At 38.0% G+C, this 26,606-nt stretch overlaps 1 protein-coding gene across 1 annotated transcript in view; it reads right to left on the reverse strand.

Annotated features, from left to right (window-relative positions):
• Positions 1 to 26,606, reverse strand: part of TANC2 (tetratricopeptide repeat, ankyrin repeat and coiled-coil containing 2) — a 203,718-nt gene that overhangs the window by 13,774 nt on the left and 163,338 nt on the right. Inside the window, exons 9-14 of the mRNA XM_012659605.1 lie at positions 17,994 to 18,116; positions 16,709 to 16,945; positions 11,174 to 11,359; positions 9,169 to 9,262; positions 2,717 to 2,850; positions 1,684 to 1,807 (exon numbers count right to left, since the gene is read on the reverse strand). Of these exons, the coding sequence (XP_012515059.1) occupies positions 1,684 to 1,807; positions 2,717 to 2,850; positions 9,169 to 9,262; positions 11,174 to 11,359; positions 16,709 to 16,945; positions 17,994 to 18,116 (898 nt within the window). The remainder of the gene's footprint in view (positions 1 to 1,683; positions 1,808 to 2,716; positions 2,851 to 9,168; positions 9,263 to 11,173; positions 11,360 to 16,708; positions 16,946 to 17,993; positions 18,117 to 26,606) is intronic.

The raw sequence follows: 26,606 nt of genomic DNA on the forward strand, positions 1-26,606 counted from the left end.
CAGTTTTATTTCCCAGTAGTCCTCTTGTACTTCACTGGACAGCTTGCATATTTCCCCAAACCTGTTCTGTTACTCTTCCCTGACCTTTCATCTGTATTACTTCCTCTCTCTAAATGTAGAACAATTTTCCTATTCAAGTTTCAAAGTCTGTCCTATTCCAACTCAAAGGGAATCTTTATCAGAGCACTCAGGATTCTCTGCTTTAAGGTATTTATCCTTGCTTCATCTCTTTCTTGACAGATTATGGACCCTTTGCTGGTATAGATTATAGTTTATTAATTTAAAAAAATCAAAATCCCTCATGTTCTTAGTATACTGCTCTGCAAATAATGTAGACTAAATAAATGTTCGTATAATTTGTTTGATTTAGTGAAAGTCTCTCATTTAGGTGTGAAAAAAATCGAACAGTCCAAAGATCAGAATGTCTTCACTGGTAATGGAGAACAATTATCTACAATCTATGTCTAATGAGCTTCTACTGGTATATCAAACAGATACTGTGCAGCTATCTAAAGGTTATCAGTGGCTGAAGAGGTCCTTTTCCAGTGGACTCAGTTTGTTTCGGAATATTTATTCCTGCCACATCTTATCTAGGCACATCCTTTCCCTCCCCGCGCCCCCAGCAGAACTGAGGGTAGATATCCTGAAGCCAGATTTGTTTGGTAGCTTGTACTGGGGGAAGCAAGAGCCACTTTGTGCAAATCTCTCTCCTAGTTCTGACTCAACCTTGAGCCTGAGGTTGTGCCAACAAATTAAACTTGAAGGATACAATATAGCTAAAGATCCAACAAGTCTCTGACTGAACTGTAGTATGAAATCTTTGAAGAAACCTAACCTTCTTCCTAATTCAACTACCCGCAGCTGCTCAGGCCTGGGCATAACTCTTCAGGAGGTTGGTTTCTTTGAAGGAAAATGCACGTGCTTACGGATATAATTGTAGATGTTTAGGTGGAGTTGCCTAATAGTGCAGTCTAACTGGAATGGAGTCATGGCTTCAGTCACAAATTCACTGCCTCCTGGTTCATGCAAATGCTCAAGCTCCACCAGATGGCACTGCGGAGTCACCAGTGACTTGAGCTTTTTCTACTACAGAGGTCCGTTATCATCATCCACAGGTGACTGAGGTCATAGCAATTGACAGGAGCCTGAAATGCTTTACGATGGTGTCACAACCTCCTTTAAACTTATTTCCCATTCGCCAGGAATTTGTGGATGTTGGTAAGTGTCAAAAGAAATTTATCACAAGAACAGGATAATAATATTCCAATTTCCCATACAGGGTCCCACTGTCAGCAGGTGTCTTAACTGCCATTTGCCTCCTTTGGATTCAAGAAAAATATTAGTTGTGCAGGCTTACAAAAGAATTGATAAAGTCAAAATACAATCCCTGGAAGATGAATAGTTATTGAGTGTACATTAAAAAAAAATCAAAATTTGCAGATTACTGATTTGAATATTTAGAATATGTTAATTTGACTATAATCCCTCAAGTCATAAGGAAACAGAGAATGTCAGAGTTAGAAGGTTCCACTGTATATAAAGAGAAGAGATGGTCTTTCATTTTCTAACCATCTAAAGTAATAATATCTGTTCTTAACATCTCCTGGACTCCACTGCTGGAAATCATGGGTTCACTGGGTTATTATGGGCACTGGTCAACCAGCTCCAGCATCCAGGACTCACCTTGTGCAAGCAGAAAGTCCACAGTTCCTAGGTGGCCTTCAGAAGCAGCCATCATCAGGGGAGTACGGCCCTGCTTGTCTGCCATGTTGACATCAGCTCCATGGGTGAGTAAAAGATCAACAATCTGCAAGGACAGAGAAATAGGGACTAATTAACCCAAGAAGAGCTGTGAAGAAGACACACGCATACCATCCCTTATACTGTGTGAACGCCTACTGCTGTGTATATGAGTCACCTCTATACATAGCTTTCCACTGCAAGAACCCCCTATAAGTACCTGTACAGTCCTAGTACCATGTGATTTATTCTCTAACTCTCTTAGCAACAGCCAAATGAGAGGGATTCAACTCTGAATATCTAACTCAGCTACAAAGTAAAAAAGAATTTAAGATAACAAAGGCCAAGATGTAGACTAAACAATTCCATAATGGAAGTTCCAACATAAGTCACTACCTATATCAGTGCCATTTTATTACCCACTAGCAGTTGCAAATTTGCCTGCAGTTAGTATTTATGACAGAACTGAATACAATAAAGTGCCTCTGATAACTCTTTGGCATTGTTTGGCTTCTATAGCCTTTTTTTCTACTTAAAACTTCCAAAAATTATTATCAATATGCTTTTTTTTCCCTCCCAAGTATATAAATTAACATTTATCCAAAACCCAAACATCTGGAAAGACTGTATAACTACAATTTGCATACACTGCCATTTTCTTTTATCAAGTCTCAGACACCTCCAAGTAAGTGGTTAGCGGGGAGTTGTTGATAAATGAACCTTCCAGTGAACCTCTGGATACTGTGAAATGTAAGAAGGAGGTCACTCCATGACCAGGACAAAAGTAGTATATACAAAAATAATGGTTTTGAATGTTAACTTTTTGTCATATTCCCAATTAACCAGAATATTCCTCAAACCTGATCACTGCTGGGTAACCCAAACTTTGCTTGTGACCTATTTTGTTCTCTGCATCAGAAGTTCCTACCCAGAACTCATTCCTGCCTGAGGGACTGGTAGTTGCTATCCTGCTTACCTGCCAGTGGCCCTGACGAACAGTGCTGAATAGGGGCACTGCGCCTCGGCGGTTTGGCTGGGCCACTGCCGCCCCTTGTTCCAAGAGCAGACGACACACCTCCAGTTTGCCCCTTCCTGCTGCAGCTGTTAGGGCTGAGCGCAGAGAACAAAGAGTGAGGATAAGTGGTTCTTGTCCTCTCCAGTCCTCAATAAAGAATGGTAGTATATTTGTGTTTGATTAATGTAATTGCTACTTTGACTCCAAGAATGATGATTTTAGCTGACTTTTCCATGAAGGAAAATTTTAAAGAAAAATAATAAATAAAAACACATTTAAATGGGCACACAATATTTGGGAACAATATAATTGTATTATAATTGGTATTATAAATACCAAATCTATTGAAAAATCATTTTGGATCAAATTCACTTGTTTTCATTTTCCCTAATCTGACTATTTTCTCTGCTTTGGCCTACTTCTTTTTTGGTACCTCTTTCTAACTACAAACCCTCTACTAGTCTATGCACGGATGGAATCTAGAGACAAAGGCCTTTGTAAAGATAAGGTCTTTTTTTAGAATTAGCTGGGAACTACCTTTAGCCAATCTCTACTCCCGGGCTCTCAAACCCTCTTAGAGAACCAAATTTAGGAACTGCAGTCTAAGGGCCTTAGGCCAGTTTTCATTCTTTTTCTTCATTAGTTGAGATAGAAGTTTCTAGTACATTTGCAACCATTTTTTATATGAGAATCAGAATTGTTCAAGGTAATAGTCTTGAAGATGAGAAAAGAGGTATGACAAAGGCTATTTTCTTCTGAATATAAGATAATGGTGTCACAGGTAAAAAAAAGAAAAATAGCTGTAGTGAGTATAAAGGACACAGCAGGAAGAAACTTAAACATTTTCTTCTTCTGCTATTGTCTCTTGTTTACAGTCTTGGATACACTGGAGATTCTATGAATGCCTATTTTGTTCTCAGAGTGCCAATTCAATAGTAGAAGGAAGACTTTGGAGCTACTAAGTCCATCTTTTAACAAATATGTACTTGTTTCATTTAATCAAAGGATCTCAAATGCATAGCTTTATTGTTTTAAAGAATGGATGAAGGAAAGGGAGGGTGGAAAACAATGTCAGAACGTGGTAGGAGTTATGTTTCATTTTAAAGAAAGAAGACAGAGAATTTTTTTCCCAAACTGACTTGGAAAACTGATGTGGCAGTCAGCAGGTCCTTCCTTTGTTATGGCCACCTACTCCAACAAGAAATCAGAAAATGATAATATTTGGCAGGTGCAGATACTACAGTTTGAAAATGTTGGAATCTAAACACAGAAGCAACTGAAATTCAAATCAAATGGTCACTTGCAAATTATGGCATTCATTCTGTCTTTGGGCTTGGCCAAATTTATCCACAACTGAGTCATATGCAAAATCTACCTGTAATTTCCAAAAAGATAAACCTTCATGTAATCTTTTCCTTCCACAAGGACAAGAAGGGCTTATAAAGGAAAATGTGACAGTTTTAGAAGATACATGCACTGTTAACCCAGACTGATCTGTGGCTTGTCTTATGTGTATTTTCAGTTTTATTTTGGACTCTTTACATTGACATATCTGTTCAGTTCCTCACAGGAGGGCAGAGGCTTGGTCCTATCTGAGGTAAGGGTCATTTCCAATCCCTGACTGGATGAGTTCAGGTGTTGATGGCTATGATTATTTACTTGAAAAAGAAGTTTTGCCTCCTGTTCTTTAAACGCAAAAGATCTTTCCTCTTTCCCCAGTTCATATTTCTAACAGTTCCGAAAAAAAAATTGTTGAGTTCTGTATATGGGTCAGAACACAAGAGTAGTTTAAGAATTTGCCTGGGATAGACATTTGTTAGGAACCATAAGAACCATCTTGTTGGTGCATAAACAACATTTGGAAAATTTCTAACTCCCATACTCTGATCCAATTTAAAGTGGCTACTAGGTGATAGGGTTACAGCAAACCTCCCCATGTGTGGGAGCCAAATACATTCTTTTTCACAAAAAGAACTTATAGCATCCTGGAGAAAATATAGACAGTATTTCAGAATTAAGCCTTTCACTAAGGATGCCAGTTCACAGAACACGCTTGAATTTTCTCAATCAGTGCCCATCTGGAAAGCTACAAAGTCTGCTCTAACAATTCCATTGCCCTCGATGGCCCATTTTTTCACCACTGGATACCACATTTATATAAGAGGGAATGTTCCATTTGGCCTTTTTCTTTGTTGTTTAGGTTATGATGTCATTTGGCAGCAACTTTCAGCTGATAGCTGGACATGGTTATTAACACAGCTGGCCAATTTCATCTCAGAACAACACAACTATGTAAAATGGAATCTGGACTTTTCAAAATCTAAGAGCAAGGAGTTGCTTTGGCTGAATTTTATATGAATCTTATCAAAAACTGTTAAAACTTTGTGAAAGAAAGGAGATTAAGGTAAAGCCGGTTCTATAAAACACCAAACTAATTCTTAGAGCAAAGAAAGCACTTAGGAGCCAAACCTCTTTCTAGGGGGCCGGTAACAGAATTTGTTCCCTAGCTTGTCAGCATTTGATGAGATTGTGTGACATAAATGGTCTTTTTTCAAAGGAAAACATCTAAGGAGTTTGAAGAGGCAGACAGGATGCAGCTTGGAGTTGGGGAACCAGCCAAAGTCTGCTTGGATGGTATGCTGACACTAAAGAGAATGCAGAGAAGCAAATGACTCTTATCTATTTTCAACCTTGAAAGAGTACAGTACAGACAGATCACGTAAGATCAATGAAGGGGAGAAAGGAGAGGGAGGTGGTTGGGGAGACATAAACTGATCACTGCTATCCGAAACTACATTAATTAAACATTTATTGAGCTATGTGTCAGACACTATCTCTGCTCTCAAGGAACTCATGGTTGAGTTCGGAAAACAGACATATAAATACATTAACATACAGTGTGATAAGCACAATAGAGATATGTCCTTGGCACAGAGGTAGCACAGAGGAAGTGTCTGAGAAGGCCTCCATGAAGAGGTGACAATGTGAGCTGGATGCTGAAAGATAGATAGGAGACTTATGGGTATGTAAGGACGGGGCAGGTGGCATGATAGGCAAAGGGAGACCATGAATAAAGGCATTGAGGTGGGAAGCAACATGTTTATTGTTATTGGGATGGTTGAAGAAGACAGGCAATATATGAGGCTGGAGATCATGGCTGGTCTTCTCATGCTACATTAAAGGACTTAATTCTACAAGTAGTAAATGAAGGTCAGTAAGCAGGAAAGGGACACAAACAGACTATGGCTTGAAACAATCACTTTGGCTGAAGTCTGGGAGATGAGTCACAAAATGGTAGAGGCAGATCAGTTAGAAGGTAGTTGCAACAATCTAGGCAATTGACGATGAGGGCAGGAATTAAAGGGATCTGGCTTATTTTGTGAACTCTGGCTTCTACTGGCCCATGTATCTCCAGAGCTGGCCTCCAGAGTGGCTACAAGATCTTAAAGCTAGTCCTGGTCTGTGCCTCCAACACAAGGGAGAAGAGGGGGTGGTGAACAATCTTGCCACCTTATTGGCTTTTCTTCTGTGTTGTTCTGTAAGAAGTCTGTGAAAACCCTGTGAGATGGGAGGAAGTCATCCAAATGGTGAAAGCTGGATGTAGAAAATGGTATTTGGAAGGATAAAGAGGTTGCAAAAGGAGGACAAAAGCGACCACAATATTCTAATGATCTGCTTCTAGAAAATCCGATATGTAAAAATTATATCTCAATTAATATTTCATTATATGCTAAGATGTATTTCATTGATTCTAAGATTCACTCCCTCCCAATTTTAATATCTCTTAAATTGGGATGCATCTTTTTTTTTTTTTTTTGAGACAGAGTCTCACTCTTTTGCCCAGGCTGGAGTGCCGTGGCGTCATCCTAGCTCACAGCAACCTCAAACTCCTGGGCTCAAGCGATCCTACTGCCTCAGCCTCCCCAGTAGCTGGGACTACAGACATGTGCCACCATGCCCGGCTAATTTTTTCTGTATATTTTGTCTGATTAATTTCTTTGTATTTTTAGTAGAGACGGGGTCTCGCTCTTGCTCAGGCTGGTTTCGAACTCCTGAGCTCAAACAATCCGCCCGCCTCGGCCTCCCAGAGAGCTAGGATTACAGGCGTGAGCCACCGCGCCCGGCCGGGATGCATCTTATAATTGATGTGATAATAAAGAATTGTGTCAGTTTAACTAGCAGACGTGTTTTTGTTTTTGTAGTGGCACATAAAATAATGGACATATAGTTTCTTAAAGTTAATGGTGACTTAGATTTGATGGAGTAAGTGATACAGATTATTGGAAACATTGTGACCACTGTATTTTTCTTAGGCAAAAATTGTGTTATTCAGGTCAGGGTGGTCAGGGTTGCAGAGATGAGACCCCCATCAACTAGATGCAGGTCACAGACCAGTTTTATATGCAAAAATACATATGATTTTGCCATGGGAGGAAACATCACAATTCAAGGGGTCATTATAAATTTTAAATGATCATGTGCTATAAGTTAGAAAGGATCATGTATACTTAATAGACATCATTGTAGAAAGAAAAGTAAATCAAAGTCCATTCAATATTAGTGTTGAATTGTAGGATCATGTTCACATAGCAGAGACATTATTTTCCAGAAATTTTTCTGAAATTAAATATTTTTTCACGGATCTAGAAATTGTATTACAGATACATTTCATTTAACTCATATTTAAACAGCATTTTATGTTTATAATACTATAATCATTGCATTTATATTACATATATAAATTAAGTTAAATGCAACACAATCCTGATTACAAGCAAACTGACATGAAGTTTTGCTTTTTAAAATCTTGAGATATGGTACATATGCACAAAAATGAATGTAAAAAATTTACTGTATACTTTATAACATGAAATATTTTTAAAATCTTGAGGCCATAAAGTTTTATTCTAGTAAGAAATTCATATCAATAAAACAAGTCCTCCATTTAGTTCACAACCTTCTTGAACATTTTTAGGATTTCTTTCAAGTATAGCACTAGAATGTGCTTGATATAAGACTATTAGTCTTATAATTTCTATCCATTATCACCACTGGGCCATGATTCTTTTTGCTGACCTCCGTGGTTATATGCTCATGCCCTTGGCAACAAAGGGTCTGTTGGGAGATACAGCAACACTGTGTTGGGGAAGGTCGTGCTGATAGGAGAAGTAAACCAACATGTCCTTTCTGCAGCTCTAGGTCACATATGCATACTCCTTGCCAGTTTCTCCCCCTCAGCCTGTCCCCTGGCTTCCCTCAGGGTGGGGTTCCAGAGACAGCAGCTGTTTCCAGCTGGATACTTTCCTTTAATCTGTCATGGACTCTTAAGCTGCAGCTGCCTGGCATCTGCTCCCTTTGGCTCTTACAGAGGGAGGAATAGTTTGAGAAGTAAATTCCTGAGTTTTGGACCATTCCATGTGATGTTAAAGAAGTCACGAAACCTATGTAAGATTTTGTCATGAGAAGAAATATCACAATTTATCATTATAAATTTTAAATGAATTCAAGAGTCTTCACTTATTTTTAGTAACATGTTACCCTAACCAAAAATGCATACTCTTCTTGTTTAGTAAAATATCATCCCTAAATTGGCCATCTCAATATTGGCCTACTTCTCCTGGAAAATATGACACATATCTGTGGTTACTCTACAGTTTTTTTACTGCCCTGGTTTCATAAAAACACATCAAAGGTTACTAATGTTTCTCCAGATGCTCCAGTTTAGACTTGGAAGGAAGACAATAATAATTTCTTGCAAAGGCCACAACACAAGGAATAGGCTTCTGTTGGTATAGAAGTACCAAATGATACAGAAATTGCTTTGCTACAGACCAAGAGGAATTGCACAAGGTTGGGCCTTACAGAGTAGTATTAATACCTCCATTGTGCATCCAGATAGCAACTTTATTCATAATGTATCAGCTTAATTGTGTCAGATGCCACTCTACAATGGTAACACTTGGGTAAGCCAGAGGTGTGAATAAAAACTTAACATCCTGGTTTAAAAATGCAGGTGGAAAGAGTTATTTTGATGGGAGAAATATGTATTCCTAATTACTACAATGATCACATAAAAAAAGAGAAAGGCCACACTTATTTTCTGCTCTGGTTTGGCACATTATAAGTTAACTTTCAGTCTTCTAAGAATATTTAGAAACGACAGAGGGGAAAAGTTTTTCTTGAAAGAAGATTCTGGTACTAACAGTATGGAGAATCCAAAAGGGAAAAGGATTGAAAAAGGGAAATTGCTTGACTTTTTACTTTGGCTGAATGGTCTCAATACAAAAGTCGTAAGACAGACGACTGCCAAAGGTATGATAGGGAAGAAATAAGGGTGTGAGATGTGAGATACACAGAGTCCACACAAATACAACACCTTCATGAGAGGAGAGAGCAATGTCCACGAGCAGTACCTGTCTCTCCCCAGAGACTGTCAAAGCTGTTGATCTGTGCTCGCTCCACTTCCTCTTCATCTTTTTCTGGAAGATCAAGTAGGTAGGAGACAATCTGAAACAAGAAGTTGTGTCAGCTCAAACTTCAGGTGGAAAACTATGCTATGGACACCAATCTGTGAGGTTTGGAAGATACTTGGATGATTCAAGTATTACTAAATCTCTTGCACACAAAAGGAATCAGAATTGACTCTCCTAACAAAGAAACTCAGAGCTGCCATGATGAGCATTTGTCCTATCAGGTACATGTTTCTCTAGAACACAATTCATTTATATAGCATGTGATTTAAAAAATTACATATTCCTCATATTTAAGTTAAAGAAGCAATACTTCATCCTCCCAATAAAAGGACCACAGAAAATAAATATGAGAAAATTGAGGCCTGAATTTCTTCAGAGTAGAGCAATTATCTTTCTGTTTCCTCTCAGAATTATAAGGACTAGTAAAGGGAGAATGACCCCTAACAATAAAGAAAAGTGATAGCTCTGCTTCCAGGAATTTGACTGTATAAAGAATTAAAAACCCTTCCATAGATAATAAAAATTTTGATTTTACTTAATATTCCCTTGGTGACATATCAGGTCAGTTGATAGGGTAGCTGTTTCACTGAGCATCCCATGCAGTGGTGTGGAGCAGGCATGTACTGGCCCATGAGAACTGACCGTTAAATCTTCAGGAATTTTGCAAGCTACTTGTTCATTAAAAATCAAATAACTATTAAATAAATTATATTAAAAACAAAGGTTAAAGAATACTCAAATCCCATAACTTCCTAATTATTTAACTATTTCTTACTATCATCTATACTGTTGAGGTTATTTGTATTTATTGTGTCTGTATGGCAGAAATATTACATAATGGTGTGCTATTTTGCACTTTGTCCCACCTTTGTGTTCAGTGATGTCACATTGGTACCTTGAAATTTGCCATGGTGGGAGTATTTACACTTTGGAAATTGGCAAACATTAGAAATCAGGGTTTGATATATTGCTAATGCTGAAAGAGGTTTCAGTTCAATGAATATAATTTGTATGAGGATAAGAAGTAGTTTAACAGTAGATGACACAGATTTAATGGCAATAAAATTACTGGGAAAAGAACAAATTGGGATGCAACTCCATTTGTTAAATCATGGTTATACGTTGCAATCACAGATTAGCTACAGATACAAATGTGGCAAAAATCAATAAAAGCATTCACTTAAGAGTATTGTGCATTTCATTATTATTTGTAAATTGTGAGAAATACATTCTTTATATCACTAAAATTTATAAAAACCTTAAGTATGTATACACATACACTCACACAAATCACACAAATGCCTGTTCCTCCCCATTCCCCTCCTTGGGGTAGGTTAACACACTATCAATTCCATATATTTGCCACCATTAGTATCATCATCATTAATAAATTAGCAACATATAAATAAATTGTATAGTGTTTAACAGTTTACAAAGCACCCTTCATCATAGCCTTATATAAAAGAATTTATTAGCTTCATTTTACTCATGGGAAACTAAGGTTCTCAGAGATTAGGGAAATTGCCCAAGGTCTAGAGCTAATGAATAGCAAACCTGGGACTCAAACCTGGTCCTCCTGAAATTCTGAATGCTATGGTCTTCCCATGCCACCTTATCTAACCATGTGACTGCAGGTCAATAATTAATCCCTATGAGCCTTCATGTCATTGTCTGTTAAATAGGGGTGGAAACATGGGGAAGAATGAGATTAGATAATTTCCACAGTCCTTTCCAACTCTTATGTTCCTGTGCCCATAATTCTAGGGACATCAGTATTTCAGTAGTCAAGAGCTTCATGGAGTTTAATCTCCTTATTCTTCAGAGCAATAATAAAAAATTCATATTAATTGGCTGGCAATTTTGTCTTAATACAATCATTTTGTCTTAGGTCTCCAGATTTTTCAATATATGCCTTGGAAAAATAATCCTATCACCTACTTCTTACCTCAGTGTAACCCATGCTGGCTGCAGCAATGAGGGCCTGTTGAATGGCATGGCTTTTCTTAAATACTCCTTGCTGCTGGCCGGCCATTGTCCAGTCACACTGAATCAAAAACTTGACAACCTCTAGATGACCTCGGAGTGCAGCATGAACCAAAGCACACTGCCCATTCTTATCCAAGTGATCCACCTAGGAGAGAAGACAGAAAAATCTTTGTGAACAAAGACATGGGGCTATACTCTCAGTCTAGTCACATCAGCCCATCGCACATGTCTGGACTACTAAGATGCATCCTTTCCACTCCTTGAACCAATCTCTGAGCAAATTTAAAAGGTACTCTACTCAGACTGGATCATTACTGAGCTATGGCTCTGCTAGATGTCCCTTTGGAGAGAACTTCTTTTCCCCAGAAAAGGTTAGGCTTTTGTTTTCACATTAAAAGAAAAATAAAAAACAAAACTCTCAGCTTGAACTTTGTTTTCCTGAGTTACATTCTCCTTTGATCTCAAATAGTTCTTTTCAGACCAAGATTTGAGAGACTTGTAGCTCTGCTGGCAAAAAAAGGTCTTTGAAATCATGAAAGGGAAGAAAAAGGTTTGAAGCTATAGTTTTTTGGTCTTCCAAAGAAGCCCAATATCTCATATCATGAATTACTCATCTGACCACCAAGCTTTGGCAAAGGCTACTTCTTTCTTCCAGTGGGAGGACAAAATCTCAAAGCTTTGGCCAAAATGGCTAGAGGCATTTGGAGCTTAATGCTAGACTAAGCACCACTAGCAGTTTTTATAATTTCAGTGTAGGTTACAAGTTTAGGCTGAAAGAAGAGCCTTATTAAGATCAATCTACCAGAAGGACCTTAGCCACAAGTTCCAATAGATGAGCAGCTATTTCTGGCATGTAGGTGGTTACTTGTCCTGTGGTAGCTAGAACACTGAAACAGAGGTTCTGTTCCAGGCTTTCCCATTGACTTCAATTCCACCCAGCCATCCACATAACGAATGTTTATGGAAAGCCTAGTATGCGCATTACCATTTAGGATAAAAAGGTGAATAAAATAGTAATATACAGATTCTATTCTGAAGTACTTTAGAATAAGATGGGGAGATGTGACCAATGTGACAAAAACAATGGCGTATATAATAAATGTCATAAGGAAAGTAAACACGCAATAAAATTTCAAAGGAAGGAAAAAATTAATTCCCAGGGAGAATCAGGAACAGATTGAGAGGGAAAGGTCTATCTCAACCGGCTGAGATAGGACATGACTAATTTATTTTACTTTTTGTAAGGGTAGGGATACATGAAAAGGAAGTTTAAATTCTGAGGTGGAGAGGGTCTTTTGGGACCAGAGCATGGATATTTTTGAATGCCAGGCTATATGGTTTGAATTTTAATCAATAGGTAGTAGAGTCTTTGAGAGCGTTCATGATCAGAACTTTATTTTCAAAAACTAAGGGGATGGATAAAAGAAACTATGGCTCCATGAAGAAATGGTTGATTCTAGGGCTGGGGCAATAATTGTAAAACATGAGTCTAGATAGAACATCTTGTAGTGCCAGAAAGTAAGGAAGTGCTCAAAAAATAATAGGAGAGGGCCGGGCGTGGTGGCTCACGCCTGTAATCCTAGCTCTCTGGGAGGCTGAGGCAGGCGGATTGTTTGAGCTCAGGAGTTCGAAACCAGCCTGAGCAAGAGCGAGACCCCGTCTCTACTAAAATTAGAAAGAAATTAATTGGACAACTAAAAATATATAGAAAAAATTAGCCGGGCATGGTGGCACGTGCCTATAGTCCCACCTACTCGGGAGGCTGAGGCAGTAGGATCGCTTGAGCCCAGGAGTTTGAGGTTGCTGTGAGCTAGGATGACGCCATGGCACTCTAGCCCGGGCAACACAGTGAGACTCTGTCTCAAAAAAAAAAAAAAAAAATAATAGGAGGAAATTGAAAGGACACAGGAACCAACTTGGAGGAGTTCCCAATGGCCAGATCTGGGGTAATTTGAGCAATAAAATTCATAATAATGGTAAAGTTATTTATAGAATAAATTAATATCCATGACTCCATAATGATAATAAATAAACACATGGAGATGAAGGGACAGCTTTTCTTTACAGTAAAATTCCAATTAATAAATGTTGAAGGAATAATGAAAACAGAAAATCACTGTTAGGCTAACACCAAAGCAATAAGTACTGCAGCAAGAATAATTCATAGATCCTAAAATTAGTGGCTAAAAGTATGATGAGAAGCAGGCTATCCATCTGCCTAGTCTCAATCACCTCCCTAAGAGATATTTCTTAATTGCAAAGGGGAAACAGTAACTTCAGTGGAAGACATTATACCTTGACCAGAGTTACTGAAGTTAACATCACTTGTAATAAGAACATCATGTACCTCAAATGCTGCATTTTAATTAAGGGCATAGTATTGCTTATGTGGTATTCTTTCCAAAAATACATAAACTCAATTTAATCATGTTTTAATCATGAGAAAACATAAGACAAATTAAATTGAAAAACATGCTACAAAACAACTGCCAGGATTCTTCAAAATTGTCAAGATCATAAAAGACAAAGAAAGATTCAGGAGCTCTCACAGATTAGAGAAGACTAAGGAGACACATTAAATGTAATACGGGATCCTGAAATTGGCTCCTGTAATGGAAAAATATATTAGTGGGACAACAGGAAAAATTTCAGCAAGGTCTGTAGATTAGTTAATAGCATGTTATTAGTATTAATCCCCTGGTTTTGATAATTAGACTATGGTTACTTAAACATTAGGGGAAGCTGGTTAGAGGACTTATGGGACTCTCTGCATAATTTTTTTCTTTCTTTTTTGCCTACAAGAGACTCACTTAAATTTATTTGATTTTATTATTTTTAATTGACACAATAATTGTACATATTTATGGTGTTCAGTGTGATATTTTAACACATATATACAATGTGTAATGATCAAATCGGGGCAATTAGCATATCCATCACCTCATTTCTTTGTGTTGGGTCTCTGTACTATTTTTGAAAGTCTAAAATTATTTCAAAGCAAAAGGTTTAAGAAAGCTAAGGGGACAGTGTGTAATAGATAAGATTAGAATCTGAAAAGGGAGTTTGTTACACAACAAGATACCAAGAATAAGGATGGTGGCAATTGGGATAGAGATGAAGGAATAGCTGCTCAAGCTACTTTGAGGATAAAATTGAAAAGAGCTGGCTCCTAAAAGAGGAGGGCAAAGGAGAGAAAGGTGTAAAGATTCCTTAGTTCTGAGAAAAATGGAGGGTACATTAGTGTATTAAATGTGAGGTATTAGTGAGGCATCTGGGCATAACTGTCAAGGAGGTGGTTAGGAATATGAAACTAGGGCTCAAAAAAACTTTCAGGAATAAGCAATTTGGACTTAAGAGTCGCCCAAATGCAGGTAAGAGAACTAGAACCTAGCCGGGTTTGATTCCAAAGCATATCATTGTAAAGCTGAAGCCATGGGAGAGAGTGTGGCGAAGGAGGAGAAGACCAGAGGACAAAATTTTAGTGAATGGTTAGTTATATTAGGAGAGGGAAGAGAGAAGAGCAACCAGAGAAGGGGGAAGGGACTAGGACAATATTAAAAGTTCACTATTGCCAGTACTATGGAGAGGTTTAGAGGGGTGAGGAATGAGAAAAAGCTGCTTTATTTGGTGATTGGCAGTTGTTAGAGACTTTTGAGAGAGTAGCTCAGTAGAATACTGGGAGGTTGGGGTATTTTCTTTTTTTAAGGTTATTTATTAGGTACTGTATGAGATTAAAATAGACTTTATCTCTTTTTAAAAAGGCTTTATTTACCTCTTTTAATCCTCACACTGACTCTATCAATCCTTTTTACAGGTGAAAAAAAGTGAGATTGAGAGAGGTTCAATGACTTATCCAAGGCCTCATATAAAGTAAGCGTGGATACAGTTGTCTTTTTTGATGCCGAAGCTTATGATTTTAATAATTTGCCTCCTTTCTCACTCATGGAAGCCGGATTGCAAGTGGTTAAGGAGTAGTAAGGAAGCAGAGGTAGCAAATAGAGATGACTCTTAGGTCATGTTTGGTGGACATGAAAGGGAAGAGACAGGATGTAGCTTCTGGTTAGCAAGACAGAGGGAAATGTCTTTTTTAGGTTAGGGGAAACATTCAGGGTTTGTAGAAACTGAGAAAAAAACATAGTGTGAATTTAGAAAAAGAATGAAATAATATGTGAGAGAATGGGCAACATGCTGGGATCAAGAGTATAGGTGGAGTGGAGGCAGCTGGTTTGAAAAGGAAGGTAAATACTTCCTTCTCTGAGGTGGAAGTAAGGTGAATGTAGGTAAGAACTTACAGAGTTTTGAGATAGAGGCACATTGAGCTGAACTCAACCATAGTAACATAGGGCAGAAAAGGTGTGACAGGACCTTAGAAGGGTACAAATGATTTACACATCTGCTCCGTGGAAAACGGTAACAGATGCATAAAACGATGGCTTGGCAGTGTAAGGACTGAGCAGCAGGAAAGGCCCAGATGAGACCAGAATATGATCTGACAGCAATAGTAATGAGGCTGTTATCTGTCTGTCTCTAGAGGTGCCCATTCCAATGAATGAAATGCTACAGGTGGACATTCACTGTGTCGCATAGACATCTAAGGCTCTGGGACTTCACTGAGAGTTCCAGGTCTCAGTTTCCAAAGGAGAAGCAGGAGTCTCGCTGTCTTCCCTGGTAAGAGTATGGGACACCTCAGAATGAGGTCATACGTATTACTTACGTTTCACTGTGAGACCACCAAAATCTTCAATTTGTTTTCAGGACTGAAACAGAATACTACGAGGCCACAATTTTCCCTAGAGGCCTACATTTGTGAGACTAGCATTTTTCTTTTCACCAATATTTTGAAATAAAGTTCTTTTATACCAGTGGCTTTTGAGGTATCATAAAGCAAACATATTTTGGAAATGTTTTTGGAGAACTGCAATGTACTAACAGAAACACTTCAAGGTGTCTTTGGGCAGTTTGAGTACAAATAGGGAGAATCATCTTCTCCCCGTATCTCTAGGGTGGTGGTCTTCAAGGATAGGATGAAGGGCTCTGGTCTTGTTCTCATCTCCATGGCAAACCTTTCTTTCCTACACATGAAAGGCGTGGTCTGTGGTGCCATTCAGTTCAGACTTACCACCGCAGTCTCCTTGCTCCCCCTCCCCACTTTTCCTTCCTCTTTTTGTTAGAACGGGGAAGGGGCTTCTTCTGAGCGCAGTAGAAAAATTCTGGGTTGTTTGGTAGGGGCTTTTTGTGGTTACTGATAAATGCAATTTCCTAAGTACCTCCCAAAGGTTTTAGAACTGTGTCCTGATGCAGCACGGACTGGCAGTGGCAAGTGGGCACACACTGCAATGTACGCACAGCCAGCACTCCCTGTGATGTGCTTCCCATCAGCGCATGATGTACTCTGTCTAGACTCACGAGGTAACATGGGAGATAAGAAAGACTCCACATTGACAAGAAAGAAAAAGGGGAGAAAAGAAAAGAAACAGGGTTGGGCAGCCATTACCTTGGCCCGTTTCTTGCACAGCAGCACCACAATGCTCAGGTACCCTGCCGCAGCGGCATACCCCAGAGGAGTCAGGCCACTTTCAGAAGAGGCATCCACATTGGCCCCAAACTCCAACAGTAGGGCCACCATTTCTGTGTAACCAAGATGAGACTGGACGCATAGTATTGGAGCATTATTTAAAACCTCTGTCCGGTAATTAATATTGGCACCTCCCAAAATCAGCAGTCGGCTGACCTAGAAATAAGTAAATATGTAGAAATAATAATCAAACATCAGTCACATCCTTTTAGTTATCTTTTATTAAATCATCTGAGACTCTATCACAGTGTCTAGTACCATTTAGTAACTGCTTTATTTTATAATCTTCATTAGTTCCTTTTGCCTCCATTTATGTATGTATGTATTTATGTATTTCCATAGATTTAGGGGGTACAAGTGATTTTTTTTGTTTGTTTGGGTTTTTTTGTTACATAGATGATTTATATTAACACTGAAGTCAGGGCTTTTAGTGTATCAGTCACCAGAATAGTGTACATTGTACCCAATAGGTCACTGTTTATCCCTCTTTCCTTTCCCTCTTCTTAGTTTCCAGTGTCCACATTATGCCCATATCTACCCATCATTTAGCTCCCACTTATAAGTGAGAACATTTAGTATTTGTTTTTCCATTCCCAAGATACTTCACTTAGGATAATGGTCTCCAGTTCCATCCAAGTCGCCACAAAAGACAATATTTCATCCCTTTTTATGGCTGAGTAGTACTCCAAGGTGTGTGTTTGTGTTTGTGTGTTGTGTGTGTGTGTGTCTATACACACACATTTTCTTTATCTACTCATCAGTTGATGGGCACATTTGTTCCTTTTTCAATACTTTGCCTTTAGAAAGGAATGTAAAATGCTTCCTTTACATAAACTGCTCATTAGCAAGAGCAAATGCCACTCATACTGTAGAGCTGACCATAGTCTCTACTAATGAACCCTTGGTCAGAAAAGTGCCTACCAAAACAAAGGCTACGCTACCTGAGATCAATTTACTCTCTAAAATCAGCAGGACCTGATCCCATAGGACGAAGTCAGCTTATAGAAGGTAGGAGGACAACAGGGTTAGTCTTCAACAGAATAAAATGTAACAATTTAAAACATAAAAGATTATCAATAAAAGGCTAATAAAGAGGAGACAGTCTAAGGCAAATCAAAGATCAACTAAATAGCCACTTAACGTCCTTCTGACTTTATTTTTTTCAGTTAATTCTTTATTCTATTTATAATTTCTTTGCATTTACCTTTATATTTGGAGTGTAAAGGTTTCGTAAAGATGCCAATGCCATGGAAAGACCTTCTGTGCTATAGGAAATCCAGAGACCTTGGAGAATGGAAGATGATACGCCAACTTTTTTACTCAAACCCTGAAAAAGAAATATAGAGAGGATTAAATTATTGGCCCAGCTAAAAAAGTACCATGAGTGGTTAAGTTAGTGGCCTCTAGGTTTTCGGTACTAATGAATGACAGTGGAGTCTCGCCCTAACAATGTCTATGCCCAGCAGAGCCTAGCCACTCATGGGGACAAGGACTAGTTCTGTAGGAATAAGCTAACTTATATCGTCTCTATCTCAGCAGTCTTTAGCAATAAATCTACTTAGTATCTTTCTTTCCTGCTATATCTGGATGTAATTTGTTTTTCCATATCTTTTCTATTAACCTTCTTGAATAAGTCCCTAGACTTCAAGTTACTAAAGTACACACGGTGGCAAAATAATGTAGTATGATCATTGATTACCACTGCATTTTCTTCTTAAGCATTTGGGAAAACTATGTTTCCTAGCCACCATTAGCTGGGCCATGTGACTAAATTCTGGTTAATAAAATTGAGGCAGAAATAATATGTCCAACCTTGGCTCCAGAACCCTCTGCATGTTTCTCCACATTTTCTACTGTTCTTTTTGATGGAAGGCCAGATGCAGAGGAACCAATGGAGGATTCTGAGGTCCAAGGTGATTTTGTAACTACTATATAGAAGGAACCTGCCCAAAGATCTACACTGCACTGTGATATAAGGAGAAATAAATCTTGGTTGTGTTAAGTCATTGAGATTCTACAGGTTTGTTACAGCAGCTAGCATTCTTCACCCTGACTAATATACCCCAAAATAATCACATCTGTTTTTCCTTGGGCAGTGGGGAACCAATACAGGCTTGATTGCCATCAGCAATAAATTTTCTCCTAGCATAACTGCCATAGGTCCCACACAATACATACTAATGTTTACCCCTTACACATGGGCTTCTCCAGAAGGAAGTTGGAATAATTTGTTTTTTAAGTTTCCTGATGATTAGACACTCTCTGATAATCATCTTACTCTTCTGCCAATATCTGGGTCAAGTGAGTTAAACCAAGAAATCCTGAGGGCAGGAAGATATTAACAATGACATTTGGGACCTAGTAAATGGATCTGGGAAGGTATTTCTTTCAAAAACTTATACTACTTCTGCTTGCTCTGTCCTTGAAATGCAGGTTGTTCTTGCCTAGAATACCTACGCACATCCAAAATCAGCCAGGTGTGTTTATTTGGCATACTAGGGAAGGGGCATCCTCAAAGTAGAAATACTTAAGTTATTTACGAGTTATAAATTCCTCTAACAAAACCTCAAGTCATGGTGGTCAAGGTCTTCCTATAGAAGGCCCAGGCTCTCTAAAGAAAATTAAGAAAAAACTTCCCTAGCTCTTAGGGATTTCTCACACCAGAAGAATGGCTGAAAGATGTTGCTGTGGGAAGGCTGGATACATGAACATTTTGAAAAAGGCGTCTCTGACACAGGCTTTTTTTTCCCTCCTGGGGAGATATTTTTATGCAGCCAAAAATTAAATCATTATACTTTCACATTAAAAATTTTATTCCCAAGAAATGTTCAAGGCAGACCCTTTCCCTACACCTGATTTCTACACTTGAAGATTGGTGCAGGTGTTAGGGCAGGGTGGGTCAAAGATATCTAATGTTATATATCTATTTCTAACTTAGTATTTTAAAAAAAAGACTTCTTGCAATTATGAAAACAACACAAATTTGTTATAAAAATCAAATAAAATAGTATGGTATTACAAATAAAAGTAGTTCCCGTCTCAATTCTAAGAGGTAGCTCCTATTAACAGATTAGTGTTTATCATTTAAGATATTTTCTATGCATAGACAAATATACAGGCACAAGTATATATAAACAATGTAAAATTTATTTCATTAAACATGAAATTATTATCCATTATTATGGAAAATTTCAAGCCTATCTTCAAAAGTAGAAAGGAATAGTATAATAAATCTCCCATGTACCCATCACCTTACTTTAATAATTTTCAACTCATGCCCAACCTTGTATTATCTATGCTCCTGCCCACGTTCCCCTTCCCCCAGGACTGGATTATTTTCAAGCAAATCCCAACATCTTATCAGTTAATATTTAACGATTTCAGTAAGTGTCTCTAAACAGGTAAGGACTCTTTTAAAATATAGTCCAACATCATTATCATACCTAAAATTAAGGATTCTATGATATTAAATATCCTGACAGCGTTTACCTTAATTATCTCAAAAAAGGAACTAAAAATTTTTTTTGGTTTGAATTGGGATCCACATAAGATCCACATACTACAACTGGCTTAAAAACACTTTAAAATTTTAAAGGAATAATTAGATACATTTCTGTCAGCTTTCTAAACAAAATATTGTGGACATATTCCATGCCTGTACCCATTTTTTCTTCATTTTATTTCAAGAGAGAAATAGTAGTCCATTATATGGATGTGTAATGATTTATTTAAGTCAATTCCCTAGAGATGGATATTTAGGTAGTTCTGGGCTTTTTTTCTCCCTATTACAACTTTGTTTTAATAATCACCCTTGTGCATATGTCTTTATACGCTTGTATAAATATATCTGTAGGATATGCCTCAAGAAGTCGATGGATTTATAGTCAGTGTCATTTTGACATGGCTTTATCAAAGTGGCTACCTGCATCTAAACATTCCCAACATAAAATCCACAGCTTGACAAAACGAAGAAGGATGGTGCTACTTATTTGCACTCATTTCTCATTTCATTCTATCCTAATTATAAATGACAGACAAGAGGGTGAGCCAAAAAGCCTGGGCCAAATCCTGACAGAGCAGACCTCTAGGTTCCCAGAAACATGATCCCATGCTGGGAAGCTGAAAACGAATCTAGTTTTAACCCCTCACACCACAAGGAGATTATTTCCCCTTTCATCCTCCTCAAAGCTTTAAAAATGGCTACTTAATTTCTACATTATTTATATTCTCTCTGGCCTTGAGAAGGTTTAGCTCTGTTCTGAATCTCTCTACTAGAGTACCCACCCAGGCACCAAGAGCTGGGTGAACTGAAAAGAATAAGAAGGGTGGACGACAGCAGCTTCTGATTGCTCATTGTCACTTCAGAACCACTTTTAATTTGTGCTAGTAAGAGGGACATTGATCATATACTCTCTCATTTGGCTAATCAGTTTATAGGCAAACAGATATAAAAAACTGAAGTAAATACATCACTAAGTAGTTATGATTGTTTACTATGACTTATGAGATTGAATATTTCCAGTTCTTTTTGGAAGAATTCCAAATGCTACTCAGTCAGGGCTGGAGTCCAGACAAGTTAGATTCTTGAGCTTCCCTCTACTGTAGATCCTAGAAGACTGGGAAACTTAATTCTGAGTCCCTATATGGGCCCCAGCCTCCCAATTTACAATATGTGTGGGCCTCATCAAGACTTTTTGAGGAAGAATAAATTATATTAACCAATTAGATAGAAAAATCAGTAGAAAGAAACGTCAATAGTCCAATAGAGGAAATTTTTAGCAATGGAAGACATATCTTACCTATGATGGTTGAAGGAAAAAAAGGAAGGGAATGTAATATTTATTGATATCTACTGTGTGTCAGGGCCTTTTCATATGTTAGCTCCTTTAATTTAATCTAATCTCCACAACAGCCCTATAAGGCGAAATTTATCACTATTTTTATATAGGAGGAAACAACCTACAAAAGATTAAGTCATTTGCCCCAAATCATAAAACAGCTGGACCTGGAATTAGAAGCCAAGTCTGTTTTTATTAATTACAGCTTTAGTACATGTTTCTTCCATTATACCAAGTTAAAAAAAGTAATTTGTACTTCATTCAAGACTTCACTTCTGAATTCTGAACTAAGAATTCAGAATTCTTAGCTGAAAGAGTAGCAACTAGAATAGACAAAACAGCTGATCGCTGGCTTCTCCTTTTACCTTTACTTCCAAACCATTCTCCATCCTTGGTCCTCTTTTCCAAGATTGTCCTTCTTTATCTCAGAAAACCTCACCTACTCCTAAAGGCTTTACTCTTACGATTTTAACTAAGCATTACATGCTTCTTTTCCAACTATGAAATTTAAAGTAAAATTATATCTATGACCTGTAATAGTCAACTTTTTATTGAACATTGACTTAAGTGGGATTCATTAGTATTTTCACTTAATCAATAGAATTATTAGGAATATTATCTTTTTGGTTTTTTTTTTTTTTTTTTTTTTGAGACAGAGTCTCTGTCATCCCAGCTTGAGTGCAGTGGTGTCATCATAGCTTACTCCAACCTCAAACTCTTATGCTCAAGCAATTCTCCTGCCTCAGCCTCCAGAGTAGCTGGGAATACAGGTGAGCACCACCAAGTCTGGCTAATTTTTTTCTATTTTTTTTGTAGAGATGGGGTCTTGCTTTTTTTGCTCAGGCTGGTCTCGAACTCCTGAGCTCAAATGATCCTCCTGCCTTGGCCTCCCAAAGTGCTAGGACCACAGGTGTGAGCCACCACGCCCGGCCAGGAATATTATCTTATAAAGGAATAATGCTAGACTGGTGTTTATTAAAGTCACATGGCAATTCTCCTTTTGCTCAAGGTCTCTGGCATCAGAGAGAGCTCAGAAAATGTTGTATTTTGCTTCTCCGAAAGTTGTAGCAACTCATCCCCTGTGCTTAGGGCCTACAAATTTGAATTTGGTTTTCTCGAATGTAAATTGCCTCTGTTTTCTGTGTGACGCCCAGGACAGTTTCAGTCATTTAGGTGTAACAAAAGAATTTCAAACAAGAATGCCTAAGATGTTTAGAGAAAAGTTGGATGTTTCCGGAACGCTGAGTCATAAAATTTTACTCAAGAGGACTTAGGTGGACTTCCACTTCTGCTAATGGTAGATCTATGTAATTTTTTTGTTTGTTTTATAAGAGACGGGGTCTTGCTATGTTGCTCAGGCTGGCCTTGAACTCCTAGGCTCAAGTGATCCTCCCGTGATGGCCTCCTGAGCAGCTGGGACTATAGGCACGTGCCACTGTACCTAGCTCCAGATCTAAGGAATTTAGACCAACATTCTTGCTACGAAAAGCTGTACAAAAATTTAAAACACCCCTTCTTGAAGATATGGGAGGACTAACAAGTTAGAAAAGAATTACTGGGCCAGGATCTAGGATAGGATGGAGTCCAGGAGAGCAGTTTAAAGCTGCCTTTCCCCTGGGTGAGTTGGTCAATTCTGTAGAATTAGCTAGGAGTACTGATAGCTAGGGAAACAGGAGTTAGAGTATAGGACCCAGCCCACCAAGGGATGGGGGAGTGTCCTGGTGAACTTCCTTGCTTTGGTATAGGACCCTGCCTCCTACAAAGGACTTAACTCCGGGAGTAAAGGTGAACCAGAAATACACAGGCTCTCACAGGGACTGCAACAGAGTTTTGAATTATATTAATGCCTAAAAATTTAATGAGGTGATTCTGAACTGCTAAACAAACATAAATTACATCCACAGGAAGATATCATCCTAGCCTCAAATTATTTGCAAATCCAACGACCAGCACACAATAAAATATAAACATGTACACAAGGAAACAAGATATCATCAACGGAAACCAACACAAATAATAGCAGAAATCAACCTACGAGGCTCCATAAATTGGAGTTATCAGATACATACTTTGAAATATACTTATGTTTACTATGTTCAAAAAGATAAAAGACAAAATTGAGAATTTTGACAGAAAACTGAAAAACTATGAAAAAATAGCAAGGGAAATTATAGAACTTAAAAGTATAATAACCAAAACTGAGACCTCAATGGACAGGTTTAACAGGATAGTATCTCACTGTGTGGCTGCATCATACTTAATTTAATCCTATCTTCCTATTGAATATGTAGGTTATTTTTATTTAATAAAAATGTCTTCATATTTTTTAAGAAATAAAATCTAAAAATTATAGCAGAGGCCCCCTTTATATCTTCCCTTTACCACATTCTCCTCTCTCCCCAGAGATAAATCCTATCCTAAAGTTAGCATTTATATTTAAATAATACATTTGTAGCCCTTAGAGATCCCGGCCCTTCTTCTGAGCATTATATAATGAATTAAATTCTCACAACCATCACATGAGACAAGTGCTTATATTATTCCCACTTTAAACATCAGTAAGGTTAAATAACTTGCTTGGTCATGTAGTCAGGAAGTAGGAGAGGCAGGATTTGAACCTCTACATTAGGTTGGTGCAAAAGTAATCGTGGTTTCGGAGCGTGAATTCTGAATCACTGTAACTAGGCTCAAACACATCTTTATTAATCAAAATAAGAACCGTTACAATCAACACATTTTTGCCAATGAGAAATAAGTTTGTTTATTCCTGTAGTGTAAAAATCTGTGCTTCTGGATTCGACAAACTCTTGGAAAGCATTTTCTGTAACCTGCTGGTTGTGGAAGCATTTTCCCTACAAAAAGTTGTCGAAATGCTTGAAGAAGTAGTGGTCGGTTGGCGAGAGGTCAGGTGAATGTGGTGGACGAAACAAAACTTTGTAGCCCAATTCGTTCAACTTTTGAAGTGTTGGTTGTGTGATGTGCGGTCAGGCATTGTCATGGAGAAGAACTGGGCCCTTTCTGTTGACCAATGCCGGCCGCAGGTATTGCAGTTTTTGGTGCATCTCATTGATTTGCTGAGCATACAACTCAGAGGTAATGGTTTCATTGGGATTCAGAAAGTTGTAGTGGATCAGACTGGCAGCAGACCACCAAACAGTGACCATGACCTTTTTTGGTGAAAATTTGGCTTTGGGAAGTACTTTGGAGTTTCTTCTCGGTCCAACCACTGAACTGGTTGTTGCTGGTGATTGTATAAAATCCACTTTTCGTTGCACGTCACAATCTGATCAAGAAATAGTTCGTTGTTGTTGCGTACAATAAGAGAAGAGGACACTTCAAAACGACGATTTTTTTGATTTTCAGTCAGCTAAGGAGGCACTCACTTATCAAGCTTTTTCACCTTTCCAATTTGCTTCAAATGCCAAACGACCATAGCACGGTCTATGTTGAGTTCTTTGGCAACTTCTCCTGTAGTTGTAAGAGGATCAGCTTTGATGACTGCTCTCAGTTGGTTGTTGTCAACTTCCAGTGGCCAGCCACTGTGCTCCTCATCTTCAAGGCTCTTGTCTCCTTTGCAAAACTTCTTGAACCACCACTGCACTGTAGGTTTGTTAGCAGTTCCTGGGTCAAATGCATAGTTGTTGTTGATGTTGCAAGTTGTCTCCTCTGTTTTACGACCCATTTTGACCTCAATATATAAAAAAATTGCTTCAATTTGCTTTTTGTCTAACATTATTTCCATAGTCTAAAATAAATATAAACAGCAAGTAGCAAGTCATTAGCAAAAAAAAAAATAAAATAAGAAATGAACATTAAAATGATGGATAACATAACCACATTTATTTAAGAACGTATTCCAATATCAAACAGCAATTTCAACAATGCTGAAACCGCAATTACTTTTGCACCAACCTTAATAGTTTGCTCTTGGAGCCTGATCTCTGAACTACCATGCTTCATATTCTACCATCTCTAAATGAATAACATAGAATAGTGAATTTTCAACTTGCTAGGCTGCATATTATCAATAGAATTACCTGGGGAGCTTTTAAAAAATACTAGTGCTCAGTCGTTCCTGGAAGGAAAGCAAAATAACACAGCCACTTTGGAAGATAGTTTAGCAGTGTCTTACAAAGCTAAATATAGTCTTACCATACAATCTGGTAATCGCACTCCTAGGCGTTTACTCAAATGAGTTGAAAACTTATGTCCACGTAAAAACCTGTACATGAATGTTATTGCATATTGCTAAGTGAAAGAAGCCAGTCTGAAGAGGCTACTCACCACATGATTCCAACTATATGACATATGGGAAAGGGAAAACTATAGAAACAGTAAAAAGATCAGTGGTTGCCAGGGGTTGGGGAGGGTAAGAGGAGAGGAGTGAATAGGTAGAGGACAAAGGAATTTTAGGACAATGAAACTATTCTGTATGATACTATAATGGTAGACACATGACATCATGCATTTGGCAAAATCCAAAGAACTGTACAACGCAAAGAGTAAATCCTAATGTCAACTAAGGACTTCAGTTAATAATAATGTATCAATATTGGTTCATCAATTATAGCAAATGTTCATCAGTGCAAGATGTTAATAATAGAGGAAGCTGTGGTTGGGAGTGACTTATGTGAGAACTCTGTACTTTCTGTTCAATTTTTATATAAACCTAAAATGGCTCTAAGAAATAAAGTCTATTTTAAAAAAAGCCTAGGTTCTGCTCCAGAACAGTGACTCATAATCTATGGGAGTAAGGCTCATGAATGTGTGTATTCTTAAAAAACTTTCCAGGAGAATTCAATGTATAGCCAGAGTTGAAAATCACTGACCTAGATCTATGGAGAAATCGCAAAGGCGTAATGTGGAGTGAAAAAAAAAGTTACAAAATTATATGAACAGTGTGAAAAAACATAATTCTATATACTGCTTATGAATACATAACTATGTTTGAAAAGTACAAAATATGGATCAGAAGAACA

This window comes from Propithecus coquereli, unplaced genomic scaffold, assembly GCF_000956105.1.
Source record: "Propithecus coquereli isolate 6110/MARCELLA unplaced genomic scaffold, Pcoq_1.0 Scaffold119, whole genome shotgun sequence".
Classification (NCBI taxonomy): Eukaryota; Metazoa; Chordata; class Mammalia; order Primates; family Indriidae; genus Propithecus; species Propithecus coquereli.